Genomic DNA, 22,209 nt, shown 5'->3' with positions numbered 1-22,209 from the left:
TCCTCTCTCTCTCTCTAAGACGCCTGTCAATACGAACAGCTAGAGACATGGCAGATTCTAACGAGGCTGGTCTCTCATGAAAAGTAAATGCATCTTTCAATCTTTCCGAAAGACCATGGCAAAATTTACTTCGGAGTGCAGCATCATTCCAACCAGTATCAGCTGCCCATCTCCGAAATTCTGAACAATATATCTCTGTGGACTGTTTACCCTGGCATAAAAGATGCAGTTTAAATTCAGCCAGAGCAATACGATCCGGGTCATCATATATCTGCCCCAGGGCTACAAAAAATTCATCCACCGATCGGAGGGGCCGTGCCCCGACCGGCAGCGAAAAGGCCCAAGACTGAGCGTTATCCCTGAGCAGCGAGATGATGATCCCCACCCTATGCTCCTCATCACCAGAGGAATGGGGAAGTAGGCGAAAATGGAGTTTGCAAGCCTCTCTAAAGCAAACAAAATTCTCACTACCCCCGGAGAACGTATCCGGAAGCGAGATCTTAGGCTCGGAACAAACTCCATGAACGCAAGCAGAACCGGTCACCTGAAACTGAGACACAGTTTTACGGAGATCTGCTACCTCCAGTGAAAGACCTTGCATGCGGTCAATCAAGGCTGAAACCGGATCCATACTTAAGATGGTTATGGCGGTTTATAATGTCACGGATGGTGTTGCAGAAAGCTGGAACTTATAAATAAACATCCGACTGGCTTGATCCCAAACTAAGGAGCATATGGGTGAGCCCTATAAAACCCCTAGAGCTCTCCCTGACTGCTATGCCCATGCAAAGGTCTTTATGGTAGACGATTGCATGTTCACGTACCTTATACTATGTGACACCTGAGAACCCTATAATAGTGAGGGGACACGACCACCTGCTCGCTGCACTTAATACGGACGGAGTCAGGGTCACCTACAATCAAGCCAGCAAGGAAACACAAATAAAGGAAACAGACTTATCTGAGGAATCAGGAGAAGGAGCATCCAGCATTGAACAACTCATCCAGGAAGAAGTATAAAACGCAAAGTGAGGCAGTATGGGAGGGAATATAAAGGGAGACAATCAGTGCAAATAGGTGACAGCTGGGAGAAGGAAAGGAGATGACAAAGTGAAGCCAAAACAAAGAACGTCATGCAAGAGGTAGCAAAGAAGGTCTAACAGACCTTCTCACAGAGCTGGTGGTGACATAATCACAACAAAACTTAATATAGTTTCCTGGTGGGCCAATGCCTAGGAGGGCCACCCAAGCCCTCCTCAAAGCCGCAAGCGGGTACATAATGATCTGATTCTCTCCTATTCCCCTGGCCAGCAGCCCTCCTGAATTCAACTGTTTTGACGTCCTCAGGACAGCTATACAGTTAAATACTGTGGCACAGGTGGCAGTATTTTGTGCTGCACTGCAGTATTTGGTTCAGCTAGGTAGGTATATTGCTCTGCCCTATGGTATTGCTGGCCCTCCTACTTCTGTTGCCACTGCCAATTATATTGCCTTCTTTCAAAATGGACCCGCATGCAACATGGGGCCACTTTTAAGTTTTTTTCCAGGGCCACTTCTAGTTCACAGGTCGTTCCTGCAAGAACCCATGGGGCCCTACAGCAAAACAGCAAAACTTGGAATGGGGCTCCAATCCACCATAAACAATTTCAGTAGCAAGTTCAGAACATGAGAAGTTTATGATTATGTTGGTTTCAAAGAAATAGGCGTTAGTAGAAATTGATTGTCTCTAAAGGCAGCTCCAAAAAAAAATATTCTCTGGACCTTCGGGCCCATTATGGTATTAGAGCCTGGGCCCACTGGAGGATCCTCTGCTTCTCTGGTGTGCCAATCCGACACTGCTGGTAGCCCATATTAGTGTATGTGGGGACTATTATCCCATATGTTATGACAACATCTTAACCCTTGCTCCAAGCAATTATTCTACTCTAACTAACTTCACATTGGCCCACACAGGAGCAAGCATCTGTTTTCACCTGGGACCATCATAAATACAATTACCAATTGACCTGAAGGTAAAGTTCATGTTTTGGCTACCCAGAAGATGGATAAATGTCCTTTCTTCTCAGCTAAAGTAACATCTATGCCTTTTAAGTACAGCAAGTGCTGACAGCTGATTGTTAAGAAATGTCTCAGATACTCAGCAGGGCCTAAAAAACAATGGAGGACATACTTCCGTAAGAATTCATTGGACTATTACCCAGAATCCTCTTCTGTTAAGGGACTATAACAGCTAGTCATGTGACACCAACTAGTTATTATTGTAATAACTTAACCAGTTCAAGACCAGGCCATTTGCCCCCCCTTCCTGACCAGACACATTTTATAGTTTTTATTTAGTGCAATAAAAAAAAAATTGTTATGTGCTATGTGTTTTTTTTTCCGATCTGTTATGGAACTAATTTTTGCACCTTTTTTGGTGATACATGAGGCTTTATTTTAGTGTTTTATTTTTTATATTTGGCTTTATTTTAGTGTTTTTTCTTAAACCTGGGAAAATGTTAAAATATGGAAAAATAGTCTATTTTGTACTAGCACAAAGTGCAAATAAAGTACTTTAAAAAATTTTTTCCCCATTTCCATAACGGTCATTTTGATATAAGGGATGTATGGGTTATGGTTGCGGGGGTAAGGCCAGAAGCTGTGATGCGGCGTGTGGTGACAGTTTTTTAATTATTTATTTTGTTTTTACTTTTTTATTTTTATTTTACTCTTTGTGCCCCCCAAAAGATCATAAAAGATCTTTGGGGGACATTTAAAAATAATTTTTTTATTGCTGACTTCTCCTATAACGGACTGACATATTATCCTCAGTAACAAGCAGTGGTGTAACTAGAAATTACTTGGCCCTAAAGCAAATTCACTGTGGTCAAGATCGCTCTCTCAGACCAGGCCAGGCAGCTGCTCCATCCATTTCCTACAGTGTCTCTGTATATAATGTCATTTTATAATAGTGCTGAGTGGACCCTGACAATAAAACCTTTTAGTCCTCCTCCTGGATGGGCCCCTTCTGAGTTCGGGCTCCAAGGCAGCCACTTCCCCTGCTTCCCCTATAGCTATGCCCTTGGTAACAAGTGTAATACAGCCCCCAGATGCTTTAGAATGCTGTACAGCCTCACAGCAGAGCTGATCTAGGTGTGCTAAGGCCCAGCAGCTTGTGCAGTTACCCAATCCCCAACGATCACATGGCCACTGGGACCGAAGCAGAAAGCTGCTATATTGCTAATTCCTGACCTGTATATACAAAGGTCATAGATCACTGCCAGTGAAATAAAATTCACTCTAATACGTTGCCTGTATTGTTAGTAGTGCAGGTCCTGATGTGAAGTGGGTAGTATTCACAAAGTCAGTCTAAGCGTTTTTGGTGTAGGACGGCGCTGCTACTTCACCAATGGGAGAATCTTCAATCTAGCACCTGAAGAAGCGCAAAAGCGAAACCCGGGTCGGGCAAGAGTACGAACTGTATTTCATCAATTTGTGATATGCTTTTAACAAAGATTGGCTTTGTGAGTATAATAAACCTTTATAGCTGACTGAAGAAATCAGTGATTCACTATTGGTGCGATCTCTTGATATCCCACAGGAGTGTGTTGGAGGAGAGGAGTGCATTTGTGGAGGTTGATTTAGTGCTAGATTGAAGATTCCCCTATTGGCGAAGTAGCAGAGCGATCCTAAACAAAAAAAAACCCACATAGATCACTGCATATACAACAATAGAGAAGGCGAGGACAGTAGAAAACCATCTTCGCCTTCTCTATGTGGAACCCTGCAGTCCCTGGTGGTGGGCAGGCTTCCCACTCCTGCAGTTGCACGATTAGAAACATCCTTGCAGATATAAGTGCCAACTGCCTGGAAATGCATATAGATACAGTGGGATGCGAAAGTTTGTGCAACCTTGTTAATCGTCATGATTTTCCTGTATAAATCGTTGGTTGTTACGATAAAAAATGTCAGTTAAATATATCATATAGGAGACACACACAGTGATATTTGAGAAGTGAAATGAAGTTTATTGGATTTACAGAAAGTGTGCTATAACTGTTTAAACAAAATTAGGCAGGTGCATAAATTTGGGCACTGTTGTCATTTTATTGATTCCAAAACCTTTAGAACTAATTATTGGAACTCAAATTGGCTTGATAAGCTCCGTGACCCCTGACCTACATACACAGGTGAATCCAATTATGAGAAAGAGTATTTAAGGGGGTCAATTGTAAGTTTCCCTCCTCTTTCAATTTTCTCTGAAGAGTAGCAACATGGGGGTCTCAAAACAACTCTCAAATGACCTGAAGACAAAGATTGTTCACCATCATGGTTTAGGGGAAGGATACAGAAAGCTGTCTCGGAGATTTCAGCTGTCTGTTTCCACAGTTAGAAACATATTGAGGAAATGGAAGACCACAGGCTCAGTTCAAGTTAAGGCTCGAAGTGGCAGACCAAGAAAAATCTCGGATAGACAGAAGCGACGAATAGTGAGAACAGTCAGAGTCAACCCACAGACCAGCACCAAAGACCTACAACATCATCTTGCTGCAGATGGAGTCACTGTGCATCGTTGAACCATTCGGCGCACTTTACACAAGGAGAGGCTGTATGCGAGAGTGATGCAGAGGAAGCCTTTTCTCCGCCCACAGCACAAAAAGTGCCGCTTGAGGTGGGCTAAAGCACATTTGGACAAGCCAGCCTCATTTTGGAATAAGGTGCTGTGGACTGATGAAACTAAAATTTCGTTATTTGGCCATAACAAGGGGCGTTATGCATGGAGGAAAAAGAACACAGCATTCCAAGAAAAACACCTGCTACCTACAGTAAAATATGGTGGTGGTTCCATCATGCTGTGGGGCTGTGTGGCCAGTGCACGGACTGGGAATCTTGTCAAAGTTGAGGGACGCATGGATTCCACTTAGTATCAGCAGATTCTGGAGACCTGCGGCTGGGCTGGATCTTTCAACAAGACAACGACCCTAAACACTGCTCAAAATCCACTAAGGCATTTATGCAGAGGAACAAGTACAACGTTCTGGAATGGCCATCTCAGTCCCCAGACCTGAATATAATTGAAAATCTGTGGTGTGACTTAAAGAATGCTGTCCATGCTCGGAAGCCATCAAACCTGAATGAACTAAAGATGTTTTGTAAAGAGGAATGGTCCAAAATACCTTCAACCAGAATTCAGACTCTCATTGGAACCTACAGGAAGTGTTTAGAGGCTGTAATTTCTGCAAAAGGAGGATCTACTAAATATTGATTTCATTTCTTTTTTGTGGTGCCCAAATTTATGCACCTGCCTAATTTTGTTTAAACAATTATAGCACACTTTCTGTAAATCCAATAAACTTCATTTTACTTCTCAAATATCACTGTGTGTGTCTCCTATATGATATATTTAACTGACATTTTTTATCGTAACAACCAACGATTTATACAGGAAAATCATGACGATTAACAAGGTTGCCCAAACTTTCGCATCCCACTGTAGATAGATGAGGGCTTGTTTTTGCAGGACATATTTCTAATTGCACTGGTTTGCTCCATATAATGTATTGCAATGATGAAAAAAAATGAGATAGAATATGCAAAACCGCAATTTTGGTTTTTAGGGTTTTGTTTTTACACTGTCCAGTATGTGGCAAAAAGTTACATTAGAAAAGCATTCTTTGGGTCAGTACGAGTACAGCTATACAAAATTTTCATAGATTTTGTTTTGGCAAAAAAAAAAAAAAAAAATACTTTATACTGTGTCTGTGACTTTACTGTTAAACATTTTAATTGTGCAGCAAAAATACTAAACATCATAATTTCAATGTCCATGAAAAGCCCAAAATTATCCAAAGGACCAAACAGTGTAAAAAAATTCAGTGCTGTAAGATATTACAACTATTAGCTCCCTTAACCCTTTCAGGACAGAGACTATTTTTTTTTTTGCCTTTTCTTCCTTGCCTTTCAAGGGACATGTTTTTCATGGGACAAGTTGTATTTAGTTTTTTTGTAGGGTGAGGTGTAATACATACAACTTCTTTATCACTTTTTATTTAATTTAATTATTATTTTTTTTATATTCTGACATTTTCAGACCATACCAAGTATGTTTATTTTTATATGTAAAATTGGGAATGGGGTGATATTTTTTTTAAATTTTAACTTTTTTTTTAAATAGTAAAGTATAGTCCCCTTATGCATAGTCCTGAAAAACCCAAGGAGGGACAATAGCTTGTTGCAGATTTTTTTTTTACACTATTCTATGTCTCTAACCCTGCCCAATTTTTACATGCCTAATCCCACCCAGTAGTTATTGCCCCTTAGTACCTCCACACAGTGCGCTAGTCCTACACAGCCCAGTAGGCATGATTATGCCACCACATCACGCCTGCTGCTGGGGATAGTGCAGGCCAGTTAATGGTGAAGCAGGGAGACACCACTGTGATCAACTGTATCTTTATCCTAAGGATGCAGACACAGTTGAAATCAGGCCATATCTCTGGCATCCTGGACCATGGGACAGCTGCCAAAACCTGTGACTGTCCCACTGGATCTGGGATGGTTGGGAGATATGCCCTTTGGGGACTTCCCTATATGATCCTCTGATCGCATGTACCATAGACTGCAATAGAATACTATTGGAAGTTATGGGATTTTTACCAGCTGCCTGTCAAGCTCTACCACAGGCATGGCTTAAAAGGGTTTTCAGAGATTTAAATATTGATAACCTATCCTCTGGATAGGTCATCAGTACCTGATAGGTGGGGGTTTATCACCCGGGACCCCCACCATCAGTTGGTTGGGAAGGCACCGGCGCTCCTGTGAGCGCCAGAGCCTTCTCCATGCTCACCAAGCACAGCGCCGTACATTGTATAGTGGTTGTGATTGGTATCGCAGCTCAGCCCCATTCACTTCTGTGGGGCAGAGCTGCGCCTATGCCATGTGACTGATGAACATGTCATCACTACAGCTGATAGGTGGGTTCCCAGGTGTCGAACCACCACCGATCAGATACAGTATTTAAGTCTTGAAAAACCCCTTTAACAAGCAGTTTACTATGGCAGTCCTGGGAATGTTCACAAGGGGCCAGGCTGTCATCACAACCAAATGGAGCCCCGTGATTTCTCTACAGGGGCTCTGACTGGAGGGCCCCTCCCTCTGTTGACCTGTTAGTGACTGTGGCATCTGAGGGGCTAAATGACCTTAATCAGATCCCCGTTATTGCGGCCAGGTGTCAGCTATACATTTACAGTGCACCAATGATGTCATGATGTGTGTAACGGTCACGTCCACACACACACACAGGGGGAAGGATAGTGACCACTGCGCTCCACCCTCACCCCTGGCCCTGCCTACTTGCCTCACGAGTCCTGATGACAGGGGACAACTGGACGACAGTCCCTAACTTAGGATACGTGCAGGGAAGACAGACAAGACAAAATACGGAACATGAACGGACCGGGTCAGAACCAAGAGAGCTACGCAGTACAAAGGGTTAAGCAAAGAATGGTCAGGAGAAGCCGGGGTCAAATACCAGGAGAGTAGAGAAGTACAAGAGGAGTCCTAAGAGAGTAGTCAGGTGGGAGCCGAGGTCACAATACCAGGACGGATGCGCAGTACAGGAGGAGCAGGCAAAGGATCGTCAGGGAACGGAATCAGGTGAGTATTCAGTAGTCCAACAAATAGCCAGGAACCTAGAAATTAACAGGCAACCTGTGGCTAGCAGGCTGCCTGTATTTATAGTGGGGAGTGAGGGTCATGTGACGTGGCCAGCGTCACATGACCGACAGACCAACCAGTTGAGCACCGAGTGATCAGCTCGGCGCTCAAGGCAGACTTAGGAGCAGGGAGCCACCTAGCAGTAAAGCCGCCCTGGGAATGAGGTCAAACACAGATCCTCATTCCCAAAGCTAAGCAACAGGTCTGCGGGTAATGGGGGACCGAGTGCACCTTCGGAACCCTATTACAATGTGTGTGCTGGTTAAAGCGGATATCCTATGATTAATGTGAATAATGAAAATCAGATATATAGGTACGCGGGTCTAAAACTCAGCTGGATATATGGGTTGCACACAAAAAAAAATTCCAGTTGACAGTCTGCACCATTCACCGCCCGACCTCATTCGGCTATGCCTGGGAGTACCGCCAAGAGCTCCCCTAGTGGGGAGAACAGTGGGATAAGAGAAGTATCACTACTTTTTTGTAGTATTCTAATAAGTTTTCAAATGTAAATTTCACATGGACAACCACTTCTTAACCACTTCCCATCTGAGCCATTTGCCCCCTTCCTGACCAGGCCAAATTTTGCAAAACTGACATATCTCACTTTATGTGGTAATAACTTTGGAACGCCTTTATTTATCCAAGTCATTCAGAGATTGTTTTCTCGTGACACATTGTACTTCATGATAATCATAAATTTGAGTCAAAATATTTCACCTTTATTTATGAAAAAATCCCAAATTTACCCAAAAATTTGAAAAATTCGCAATTTTCAAAATTTTAATTTCTCTGCTTTTAAAACAGAAAGTGATACCTCATAAAATATTTATTATTTAACATTCCCATATGTCTACTTTATGTTGGCATCATTTTGGAAATGTCATTTTATTTTTTTAGGACGTTAGAAGGCTTAGAAGTTTAGAAGCAATTCTTCAAATTTATAAGAAAATTGCCAAAACCCACTTTATAAGGACCAGTTCAGGTCTGAAGTCACTTTGTGGGGCCCACATAGTGGATACCCCCATAAATGACCCCATTGTAGAAACTACACCCCTCAAGGTATTCAAAACCGATTTTACAAACTTTGTTAACCCTTTAGGCGTTCCACAAGAATTAAAGGAAAATGGAGATCAAATTTTTAAATTTCACTTTTTTGGCAGATTTTCCATTTTAATCAATTTGTTTCTTTAACACATCGATGGTTAACAGCCAAACAAAACTCAATATTTATTACCCAGATTCTGCGGTTTACAGAAACACCCCACATGTGGTCATAAACTGCTGTATGGGCACACAGCAGGGCGCAGAAGAAAAGGAACTCCACATGGTTTTTAGATGCCATGTTCCATTTGAAGCCCCCCTGATGCACCCTTACAGTAGAAACTCCCAAGAAGTGACCCCATTTTGGAAACTAGGGGATAAGGTGCCAGTTTTATTAGTACTATTTTTGGGTACATATGATTTTTTGATCATTCATTATAGCACTTTATGGGGCAAGGTGACCAAAAAATTGGTTGTTTTAGCACAGTTTCTATTTATTTATTTTTACAGCGTTCACCTGAGGGGTTCAGTCAAGTGACATTTTTATAGAGCAGATCGTTACGGACGTGGCGATACCTAATATGTATACTTTTTCTCATTTATTAAAGTTTTACACAATAATAGCATTTTTGAAACAAAAAAATGATGTTTTAGTGTCTCCATGTTCTAAGAGCTATAGTTTTTTTTTTTTTTGAGAGATTTTCTTATGTAGGGGCTCATTTTTTGCGGGATGAGGTGACGGTTTTATTGGTACTATTTTGTGGGACATACGCGTTTTTGATCACTTGGTGTTGCACCTTTTGTGATGCAAGGTGACAAAAATTGCTTGTTTTGACCCTTTTTTTTTTTTTTTTTTTTACGGTGTTCACCCGAGGGGTTAGGTCATATGATATTTTTATAGAGCTGGTTTTTACGGACGCGGCAATACCTAATATGTATACTTTTTTTATTTTTTCTATTTTTAACTTTTTTTTTCCATTCCTTACTTGGGGACTTTTTTTTTTTTACATGTGAAACTTTTTTATTTATTTTTATTTTCAACCTTTTATTTTTATTTTTTTTATTTTACACTTTTCGTCCCCCATAAGGTCATACAAGACCTCTGGGGGACATTTGCTTCACTTTTTTTTTTTTTTTTTCACTGTTGATTTCTCCTGTAACTGGGTCTGACATAGTAGCCCCAGTTACAGGACAAATGCACCCCTAGAGAGGCTGTACAGCAGCAATCCAGCGCTGTACAGCCTCAGAGCAGGGCTGATCGAGGTCTCTGAGAGACCTCACACAGCTCCTGCACACTCCGGTCACGGCGGTCACATGACCGCCGGGCCGGAACAGGAAGCGCACAGCGCTTCCTTCTCTGCAGACACAGCGCTCGGTGAGCGCTGTGTCTGCAGCGATCTAGAAGGCAGGGACACCTGGGCACTGTCCCTGTCTTGTCTTAGGGTTGCCCTGCTGTCACTGACAGCGGGCAACCCGATCAGCAGCTGCACGATTAGCGTGCAGCTGCTATTTCTGAAAGGACGTTTTAAAACGTGCTTTCAGAAATAGACGTCCACCCATAGGACGTTTATATCCTATGGGCGGACGTGAAGCGGTTAATATAGACTCCAGATGAGACTCCAAAATTAATACAGACTCCCAGACCAGAACACAGAATTAATACAGACCCCAAAATTCATACAAACTTTCAAACAGGCCCAAAAACTAAAGGGATTGTCTAACTACAGGAAATTAAATTTATCATGTAGAGAAAGTTAATACAAGGCACTTACTAATGTATTGTATGATTATCCATATTATCATTCATTTTTTCCATCACATTAGAAACTGCTTGTTTCCATGGTTACAACCAGCCTGCAATCCATCAACGGTGGCCGTGTTGGCACACTATAGAAAAAAGCACCGTCCTCTCTTGTGACTGGGACCATAAGAGCGCACATAGGTCAGCGCTTTTTCTTATAGTGTGCAAGCATGGCCACCAGAGCATTACCATATGGTTTTCCATATGGATGGAGCAGAAATAAGTTTTTTGCTGCATTTCCCAAAATCATTTGCCACGTTTCCAGGGTCTAAATGAGCACCCAGAAATGTTCTCATGATTCCAGATAATAATGCTTAAGATTCAATTTGGGATTAATGAGAATTTCTTTGATGTCTCATAGTAGCACCTTCGCAAAAGTCCCATCTTGCTAGTCTTTTCAAAGGCAGTAGGTGTAGCGACTGGCATTACCAAATACCATTTATATAAAATGTTGGATTTGAAGGTAACAATAAACAGCAAAATGGTAGATGAAAGGTTGTAGATTGTAATAAAAGATACGATTTTCTTTGCCTGCTAACCTGAATATCCCCTTATGAAGCCAAGGTTTTGACATAAGTTCTAGTAAGGTGATCTAAGAGGAAATGGTTGAACAAGGGAACTCTACAACATACCAAATGTCTTTTGTGAAACTAACAGGCCCTAACAGTGTTGCATCTAATTGTATATGGGGGCTCCCCTTTTAATTCAGACCCATCAGAGACCTGTAAAGTCAATAGCCGCTGACACATTTATCACGCAGTCCCTGGAAGGCTGCAGAGGAGTCTCTGGCCACAGAGCTGAGCCTTCGATGGAAGCCGAGCCAGATGTTTGATCCCAGAAGCATTAATGCCAGACATTGTTAAACCTATTTAAGTCTGAGTGATTCCAGATAGCTGCGTTTTTGTCAGTTTAAAGAACTTTGGGTTTGCCCAGGGGCCAAAGCAGGCAAATTCTGAAGCCATTTTACACACGCCAAACCCCAAAGATACGTATACGCCTCTGAGGTTAGTACTACTCCTCATTGTGATCATAATGTTTGTACTGAGCCCAAACCTCACTCCATTTTCAGCTCTAACTTCTGTATGTACAATGTGTTGCCGATGAACTTAGTGATGTCTGCATGGGTTTTGGCCTCAAGCTCAAAATTCACTGAGGTTTTCTATAAATTGTGTCATATATACAAGAAAAATACCCAACCATTATTAGCAGCATGTAAATAAGCACAGATTAATGGACTCTCCGTCGATGACCCATCTCTTCTCCGCAGGTCTATTCCTCATGAAATCCACCATTCTTCAAGTCAATGTCCACCTTTGAACACCATTTTGTTATTTTAATCTAAGAGAATCGAAAATGCCATTTAGATTAATTTCACAATATATATCTTTATAGCAATTAGAGCTCTGCATAAAGAGCTCAAAATCTCCTTCATAGACTTGGTGGGAATTTGTCAGGACTGGCATTACTAACAGTAGTTTTGATCTACTTAGCTGTGGATTAAGATGTGCCAAAATGATCAAGAGGCAGACGCCTAGCATACATTTCGAGTGTTACTTGTGCCAAATAAATGGCAAAAGTAATCTTACATTTGTCTGCCTACATAGGCCTGCCCCCTCCCAACCACTTTTTACCAAAGTGCCAAGTGTGACATATAAGGGTGTAAAGTCTCACATTTTATGCGCAAAACAGGGTGCAACTTTTATGATGCCACTATTTTGGAGCAGGGTTCTTAAAAAATCTCCCCCAGATATTAAAAATATTTAATTCTGGCTAACAGCAGAAACCACCAGGGAAGTTTACTGATGATACTAAACAGACCCAGTCACTTCTTTGGGGCTGCTAAACCACCGGCATGCTCTCATGTAACAGGGGCTTACCTTTCTAATGAGGAAACTGCACTGCGCATATGAAAGCCTTGACAGTACACTTTGCTTCACTGTGCATGCGCAGTGTACTGTCCTCAGATTCATATGCGCAATGCACATGTGCCCGTTGTTGCTGGAGATGAGTCCCCAACTCATCTACAGTAAACTCTAACATCTTTTTTGTAGGTAATCTCATAATGGCCCTGTTTTACAGGGGCATTGTCAGAAAACTAACCCACAGCTGTTATAGGTTTAGCAAACCCAAAGCAAGTGAGAGGTTCCCTTTAATTCATTGAACTCAACAATGAAATAGTATGAAGCAAGCTCATAAGCACCAACTAGTTGGGGCTGTGAGTGGCAAGCATTTAATATGTCAAATTTACGCTGAAGAGCAAAAGGGTAACAATCTTTTGAACTTTTGATTTTCAGGCTCCATATCTCACCATCCACTACACCTTCAAACATGAGACTGCCATCATTTTATAGACAATCATTTAGGCTATCTAAAGAAAAAATGGACTTGCAACTATTTAGCATATGATTAGTTATGCAGATTCTTGTCATGTAACTGCATTATTACTGTTTTGCTCCTAAAATTGTAAATTTTATTATTTTGTTAGTATTTTGTAAATCCACCTTTGGCTTTCAACACTTCTTAAATCCTTCTGGGCATGCTCTCAATCAAATTCAAGCATGTGTCGACCGAAATCTGCTCCTAGGTCTCTTCTGCACGTTCCCAATGTTGGTGCTAACTGGTCGACTCACTTGGGTATAAATACAGCTTTTTCTTCAACTCTACCCAAAAGTGTTCCATTGGGTTGAGGTCTGGGGACTGTGGGGGCCAATCCAGCACCTCTACTTCACTGTCATTGAACCATTTCTTTGCCAATCTCAATGTAATCAATTGACACAACCAAGATAAGGGTTTTGGTCAGACCGATACTATTAAAGTGGGCTAAACCCTAAAGTCCAAAAGAATATTCACAAAATGGGTAGCTTTATTAATACTTAACATTTAATTATTTAAAAGTTAAAATAATAGGCCCTTGATGTATAGAAAAAATCTAGACTGAGTGCAATTGGGATATTGCATATTACTCTCCGTTGGCATGCCAATATAGAGAGAGAAAAAATGGACCAAAAAAGGAGGAAGGGACAGATATAATGATAGGTTGAGAAGAGAGGATGCGTAGTAAGAGGGACACACTGCTGAGTCACAGCCCTAGGTGTCCCTTATCCTAACTCCTCAACACACTATAAATCTATCACTAGCCCTAGTTAGCCCTACCTAGACCTGGACTGCCCAGCTTTGTCCGAAAGATAGAATGTGGTCCCTATTTCTAGAGAATAACATACCAGATCAGAAAAAGGGGGGCAGTATATAGAAGACTGACAAACAAAAATTATATATATGTATATGAGACAACCTATATAAATTGCGATGAATGAGCTATATAGGTACAGTGCTCAGGGATCAGTAGTGGGTCCCAAGTTGATAAAGAACGTCCCATATATATATATATGACACAACCTATATAATTTGCGATGGATAAACTCAATAGGTACAGTGCTCAGGGATCAATGGTGGGTCCCAAGTTAATAAAGAACGTCCCGACGCGTTTCCTTGAAGGTTAGCAAATCTTCAGGGGACTACAACCTTTAAATGTATTGGTCACAGAATTTGACTGAATTGTAAGTGTCACAAGTTCAGTCCAATATTTCAATTTCTGCAAAAGGTAGCTCTCAAGTATCCAGAGCAATAGCCACACTAATGGTACACAGAAATATTGTCATTTCACCAGAAAGGACTCAGAGAACCCCCCTATGACCACCTGTATTCACGGTCATAGATTCAAAAGTTATCAAGTAACTGGGTCTAGAGTCATTTTGGTTAAAAAGCATTCAAACTAACACGTGACCACCTGTTTGAGGGTCGCTAGTTTGATTCATCAATCAGCAAAAATAATAAAGTGACTATCTGTTCAAAAGTCAATCATAAAGCATGGTATAACAGATAGACCACCAGTTTAAATAAAATCCAGGTATAAGACAATACAAATGACCTGAATTGCACTCAGAGCAACTAAAGAAGCTGTTTCTCAAACATTGAATCAGCTTTGCTGGTGTATTATCACCCACCAGATGATATTCAAAAAGCCGTTCAATGCTATGTGCCAGAAAGCGCTTGTACAGCGATAAGATTTGAGCACATACAGTCAGCAAGGTACTTATCTGTACAGTCGTGATACACCAACTGTTCACAGAGGGGTGCGGGTGTCACGCCTCGGCATTCCGCGTATGGCAGCTGCAACGAGGGTGAGTTCGCGGCTCGTTTAAAAAGCCGTCCAGTTCCGCCCATTCTCCGCCCATTGACGTCATCTCATCAGCTGATCGGGTCACGTGACAACAGCACGTGATAGTTTCCCGATCAGATGACCCGGCCGGGATGGGAGGCGCTCGGCGAGTCATGCTGTCATAGCAACCGCATACAAAACAGCCCCCACCTCGGAGTAAAGACCTAGGCAAATCAGCTGTCAGTCCAGCGGCCGCAATGGCCATAACGCCGCCCCAAACCGCACAGGATTGACGTTACAACAGAGCGGATTTGTTTCAATGTGTCAGCGAAGTAAGTAGGCAAGACATCTCCACATGACACATTAAACAATAAGTTCATGCATCAGAGATCGATGATTCCTTGATCTCCGAATAATGTATAAATCTCAATGTATGCTTTGGGTCGTTGTCCTGCTGGAACACTATGTCGTTCTTTTCATACCCATAGTATTTGATTCTACGAAGTAACTCGTCTTGCAGCATACTCAGATATATCTCAGCATTGAGACCACCATTGATCCTGGTCAAGAATCCAACACCTTTGAGCCCAGTCTATTGACTTTCGTCTCCAAATCATCTGTATCAAATCTTCTACTGTCCACTCGAGCCAACACTTCTTATGACGATATTGAAGTTGAGGCTTCTTCAACTTTTTTGGGCCACCATTCCAGACTTATGTAATGCGCATCGCAAGGTGCTTGCATGGACGTCATTGCATGCTAAATAGTTACAAGTCCAATTTATGTATAAGATATGTATGAGATAGCCAAGATGATTGTCTATAAAATGGTTGTAGTCTCACATTCGAAGCTGCATTAGATGGTGAGATATGGAGCCTGAAAGTTGAAAGTTCAAAACATTGTTACCCTTTTGCTCGCCAGTGTAGTCCATGCAGGGAATTGCAGCTCTAACCACTAAAAAAATATACAGTATTATGATGTAATTTAGCAAATAATGTGCTATGGGCCAAAGCCCACCCTCGAGGACTGAAGCAGTCCACCATGTTATGCTACATTTCTCCTGGCTGGCCATGCCTTCAACTGACAAAGTCACCCATTTTCTGTGGCAGCTTTGATTTTAAAGGGGTTGTTTCTGATGAGAATCCCTTTAAAGGGGTTGTCTCACTTCAGCAAATGGAATTTTTAATGTAGAGAAAGTTAATACAAGGCACTTACTAATGTATTGTGATTGTCCTTATTGCCTCTTTTGCTGGCTGGATTTATTTTTCCAACGCATTATACACTGCTTGTTTCCATGGTTACGAAAACCCTGCAATCCAGCAGTGGTGGCTGTGCTTGCTCACTATAGAAAAAGTGTTGGACTATGCACACTCCCATGGTCTCAGCCACCAGAGAGGCCGACGCTTTTTCCTATAGTGTGCAAGCACGGCCACCGCTGCTGGATTGCAGGGTGGTCGTAACTCCTGCATATGAGCAGTGTATAATGTGATGTAAAAATTTATCTAGCCAGTAAATCAGACAATATGGACAATATTACCTTCCAGAAAGAAAGGATTATGGGAAATTCCTAAAAAGAATGTATCAGCCAGGGAATAACACATCTTGGAGCTTAACCTACTTACTCAGGATAATGCTGGTTGCTACTGTTAGTTGTGTCTCTATTGAAAACAAGCAAATGTTCCTCACATGTTTTAAGGATTAGTATTTTCCAGGAACAGAGCATCTTTACTTACTACCTCTTCTTTCTTTTTACTCAGGTGTTGTGCGCCAAATAAAGCCCATTGTGGGTCCAATGCATACCATTTTGAAGCTGGAGATGAGTTATGCCGTGGGTGGAGTGGTATCTCACAAGAACATTGTCAATGTCCACATATTTGTATCAGAGTTCTGGTTCTAAGTGATATCATAATCTTCTATTTCCATCAGTAATCGTATCTAATGAGGCCTAACATTGTAACATTAAATATGGCCCACTGGGGTCGCAAATGGTCATCAAAGGCTTTTCTGAACACTCTCTTTTCTGAAGTAACACCTCCATTTACAAAGACCAGTTTTCACAGCATCTACAAGTTGATCTTCAAAATAATTAGACCCATTATTTCAGACATCAGAAATAATGGTGTTATAAAAAATTTTTTGGTGCAGACTGGACCACCTTTGCTTCATAACAGATATTAATTTAGAGCACTATTATATGAGGTGGGTATATGAATGGGCCTTACATTACATGGATTTGGCTTAAGCCAAGAATAAATTTAAAATGACAAAAGAATGAGAGCTAGAATCTGATTGGCTGTCAGTGGTAACAACAATGCTAGTTTCTACAAAACACACACACTGTTAAAACTTTGCTATCTGGCTAACAAAAATGTAAGGGCCCGACATTTGCCAAGGTGTAGAAAAGATAGTTAAGTGACTTGCAATATGGACTATGTAATAGTCAGAAAATTTAATCTGCTCCTGGTATGACTTGGTATAGAACAGCGACAAAATTTGTGCCATTTTCTGACCTTAAAACATCTCCAGCACCTATTTTTCAAAAACGGTGAGTAAAGTAAAAAAAAAGGTTTGTGCAAATATTGTGGCTTTGTAAGGCACAATTTATGCCACAAACTGGTTTAAATGATCAATAAAAATAGAGTTTTTGCCTACAACTTTCTAAGGCTTCATTCATGTTGCCATTAATTATTTTCATTGTTCTGCTCCGTTTATAGCAGGTGAACAATGAAAATACTGGAAGAGGTGCTTCTGTCAAATGACAGAAACAAATAGCACCAGACCTCATGGACTATAAGTGGGTCTGGAAGGTTTTGTCAGGGAGGTCGCTAATGGACAGAAGCACCTTATTAAAGTGGTTTTCTGGGACTAAGATATTGATCATCAATATCAGATCAGTGGGGGTCGGACACCAGGCGCCTCACCAATCAGATGTTGGCAGAGGCTGCAGTTCTGGAAGTAAGCAGTGTACAGAACCAGAACATCACAGCTCTGTACAATGTGTAATGGACATTCTTGGTTTCTTCCAGAACTGCAGGTGCTGCTTACAGCTTATTGAAGGGGGGACTAGGTGTTTGACCTCCATCAATATGATACTGATGAGTTATCCTATAGATCTCCAAGCAAGTGGTATATGGATTCATAGAAAGTCTATAGACTATAGCTGTACTCTGTGAGGAGCAGTGACCAGACGGGAACAGAAATAAAACGGCCCAAATTTGCGTTTCTGACCCCTAGTGATCAGTGGGGGTCTCAGCTCCAGGACCTAGAATTTCTGACTCAGACAGACCTCTTCAATTTAGTAGCTTTATTAAAGGGACATTACAGGGGGGTTATGCACTTGCTAAGAGGCCTCATTAATACTCTAGCCACAGAGGCTGAACCCCCTTCCACTTATAAATTTTTCCTGATTCTTTTGAGCCATTCTGAAGTCCTTAGAGGGTTCATGTGAAGGCCAATTTTGACTCTTTTACCATTACATGAACTGTATAAAAATTAGGATCCCTCATGACTAATCTGACATTGTCAGTGGCCTTACATCATCCTCCCTTCTGACTCTGTAGACTCACTTAGCACCCACTCTTCACAAAGTTCTCTAGGGAATTCCTACAAGGATTTTCTGTTCTGTCCGACATTAAAAATATGTATGTTTCTATTGTTCCAGGAACAGTGCCACCCTTGTCCATTAGTGGTGTCAGGTATTACAGTCTAGCCTCATTGACTTTAATGGGTATGAGCTGCAGTACCAGAAGCGTGGCACTGTTTATGTTAAGAAACATCCTATTTTTCTAATCTGGTTCAGACCGTTCTCTGTAATTATGGTTCAGGGTCCCTAAGAGAAGAAAAATATATAAAATTACCTCCGTCCAATTTCTAGATCATCAGGTAATATGCCATTTGCCACTGTAGTTGCCAGTATTTTAAAAGGGGTTATCTATTTTTTTCTTAATAAATCTTGCTCCTCAAATGATGAAAAGTTATGCAGCAGTTCCGTACAGTTTTGAAGATGTCTGCTTGCTTCCAGTGACTGGAAATGCTGTCAATAGATCACAAAATATATTAGTAAGCTGCATAACTGTTAATGGGGGTGTCTTATCTCAGACTTTGATGCCATATCCTAGCGATGTGCCATCAAAGTCTGAGATGAAACAGCCCCCTTAATTACACAGTATGAGTAGTTATATTATAGATGTAGCTTGCAAGGATGTTGTTAAAACAATGAAAACCCTTACCTTACCATCCAGGGCCTTCTTCAATCTAGCGGCACCACTTGGTCCCATGCGCTAGGCTGCAGCAGTGATGTATTGTGGATGCAGGGGATATGTCCTGTATACCACCAATCACTGGCCTCAGCAGTCTCATGCCATGCACTGCTGAGGCCTTTGATTGGCTGCAGTATATGGAACATCATCAATATGTCACTGCTGCAGCCCAGGATGGAAGATGGAGTGCTGGCGCTGGATCGGAGGGGTGCTGGAAGGCAAGAGAATTGTTTTCAATTTTTTAACAGTATCCCAGTATGATACATCTATTCTATAAAAACTCGGACACAACCCCTTTAAGCTTTATCGATATTAGACTGGATGGATTTTTAAAATCTCATTATTTTGATAAAACGAAAGTTGATTTTTGCTAATTAATAATGTAAATATACTTAGTCGTGATTCATACTCGTAGCTGCAGATGTTATTTCATGAAATGCTTGCTGGTTGGTACGAAATACTGGATTCATCTGCGTCATGTATAACCTGTTCTTAACCACAGATATGCACAACTATCTGGTATTATTCAGTTTTAGTTTTTATGTAACAATTCATTTGAGGGTTGTATGATATTATAATGAGTACGAGGTTGTGGTTTGTGTTAATGATATAATAAATAGCTGTATTAAAGTAGACATTGCTTTGTTTTGTTTTTTACCTTGCTTACAGCATACAGATGTACCCAGTTTATGTTGCATACGACAGGGTGCTAAGAATGCATAAAGTGAATATCTAACCGAAATAGCTAAAGTAAAAATACACCCAAGACAGCTGGGAAGCTTAGTGCATACTGTTTATACATTGAACTCAACAATAAAGCAGTATACGCTAAGCTCATACGCTGCAACGGGGAGCCCACGACGCGCTCGCTTCCTGGAGCGCTGCCGGAATCCTATCCCTGAGGAGGAGCAAGGCGTCCTCGTCTCCATAGTAACAAGGGGCTCAGGGAGGACCCGGCCGCGCACACCTCCTCAGCGTGGCCGGTGTCCTTCATCCCCTAGACTATGAGCAGGGGGGGAACTGAGCGCTGATGGCAATGAGTCGGCGCTCAGGTGTTTAGATCTGATGAACATGGGTCACGTGATGCTGGCCATGTCACGTGACCCATCAATTAGACCTATTTAAACAGCTAACCTGCTGGCCACAGGTTGCCTGTGATTGGTCTTATTACCTCACTAGCGTTCTCTGCATGTGTGACTTCGTTTGTTTGACTTTGGCTTGTATTTGACCTTGACCTGGTGTTACCTCTTGTACTGACGTGATCTATTGGCTCCTGACCTCGGCTTGTATTGACTTCGATTTTGTATTAACCCTTTGTGACTGTGTTACCTCCTGGCTCTTGACCTCAGCTTCCAGTTGTTTAGCCTGGGAAACTTTGCGCTTCTGTTTGTTCTGTCTTTGTCTTTTGTTTTCTTCCCTTGTTATTTCCTTCCTTTAGGCCCCTGCACAAAGGTAAGCTAGGGACTGCCGCCCAGTTGTACCCCGTTGGTTAGGACGGACCGTAGGGATAGAGGAGTGGGTGGAGTTTAGGGCTGCACTTATCCCTACCTTTTCGTGACATACGCTCCCTCTAGTGGCACCTGCAGGTAGCCAGAATTGAATCATATACTTCAATACCTATTGTGGTGATGTGTATGGTATAAGTGCTGGAAGGTGTGTATATCCCACCCAGATATAGGTATGAAATTAAGCTCTTGACATATAAGTAGTTCTTTATTTGTGGTGCGGTAAAAAGTTTCAACAGACAAATGCAAAAGTACGTCTACGCGTTTTGGACCCTTGTATTCCGGTCCTTATTCATGACATATATAACAAGCTGCTTTTTCCTGTGTTTTAAATCCCACCCAGATACCTCAGCTGGGTGAGATAAATAAAATCCAGAAAGCTGCAGGGGTTTCAGCAAAGCGTAGTTTGCGGAGACAGTTTTGTTTACATTTTGTTCTGGGCTGGATTTCATTTGGACTGGTGGATAGGTTTGGTAGTGGGATCTGCCAGTCCACACTTTTCCAGTACGTATGTTCTCTTTTACCTGAGGCAATCGCAGGTGAGGCCTGCTGTAATCAATGAGGGATAAAACCAACCCTCTGTGTGTCAGTCTGGGAAGAGAAAACTTGGAAACAGAGGCCTACAGAGGCTCTGGGTGGTCTCAGCCAGGAGGGCTGAGGGGCCAATAGGCTACGTGTAGCCGGATCTCTTTCCCTAGTGTTCGGTGACCGGATCTGCTAAGGGATGGAGCTGAAGTCCCTGTGTATAAGCTGTGCTTAGAGGTGAGTCAGGGAAAAGTACTGTGTATTAGTTAGAGCCCAGACGGGCAGGTGTTTATTTTTGATGCTTCTGTTTGTGCGGGTGCTGAAGTGCCAAAATAAAGCACCAGTAACTATACATTCTGTAGCCCTTATCTTTAGTCTCCTGAAAAATTATATTAGCTGGCATTTTTTCACTTAAAGGGGTTCTTCGGGAATTAAGAAAAAGAAAATACTTAAATATTAAATTATTACTATTATAAATATATTACCAAATACCTTTAATTAGTTATAATGGGTCGCTTTGTCCAGGGAGCAATCAGGAAAAATAAAATGTCCGCCATCCTACTAGTCCACACAAAACCTGTCCTAATTACACAGGAGGACAAGTTAAAGAGCTGCGCCATCTTCCTCTCTTACTTGTCAGGGATTATGATCCTGAATACAGTTTAATATGATATTCAGATGAATCTCTGTAGGAATGGAGCTCATGAGGAGACATGAAGTATAAAGAGGATAGTGGGGGTATAGATAATGAGCAGCAGCACTTGTATGCCGTCTCCATTACAACAGGCCCACATTACCACAGTCTGTACTGTCCATCGTCTCTGTACTGTCTCCTCATGAACTCCATTTCTACAGAGATTCAGCTGAAGATCTTATCATCTGTATTCAGGATCATAATCCCTGACAAGCAGAGAGGAGGATGAGGCAGCTCTTTACCTCAGTGTTGTGAAATAACTTGTCCTGCTGTGTGACTAGGACAGGTTTTGTGTGTGCTAATTTATTACTTCTCCTAATGATTGCTCCCTAGACAAAATGAACCATTATAGCTAATGAAATGTATTTGGGAATATATTTATACTAAGGTAATATTTAGGTATTTTACTTTTCTTAATTCCCGGAGTGTGCCTGCCACCATGAAAATACAATGCAATCCTCAAGCAGAATGTTATAGAGCAAGAGCTTAGGAGGAGTCCTGTGGGTGGTACTAATCAGTGACTGACA

The 22,209-nt window shown here is 41.7% G+C and overlaps 1 protein-coding gene across 1 annotated transcript in view; it reads left to right on the top strand.

The window, feature by feature from the left end:
- Positions 1-19,593, top strand: part of FBLN1 (fibulin 1) — an 87,917-nt gene extending 68,324 nt beyond the window's left edge. The window contains exon 17 of the mRNA XM_040439134.1: positions 16,457-19,593. Coding sequence (XP_040295068.1) covers positions 16,457-16,596 — 140 coding nt within the window. The 3' untranslated portion in view covers positions 16,597-19,593. The remainder of the gene's footprint in view (positions 1-16,456) is intronic.
- The last annotated feature ends 2,616 nt before the right edge of the window (positions 19,594-22,209 follow it).

The sequence above is a fragment of the Bufo bufo genome, chromosome 1 (assembly GCF_905171765.1).
Source record: "Bufo bufo chromosome 1, aBufBuf1.1, whole genome shotgun sequence".
Lineage (NCBI taxonomy): Eukaryota > Metazoa > Chordata > Amphibia > Anura > Bufonidae > Bufo > Bufo bufo.
The sequence above is the reverse complement of the archived record's forward strand: the minus strand, read 5'-3'. Positions and strand labels throughout refer to the sequence as shown.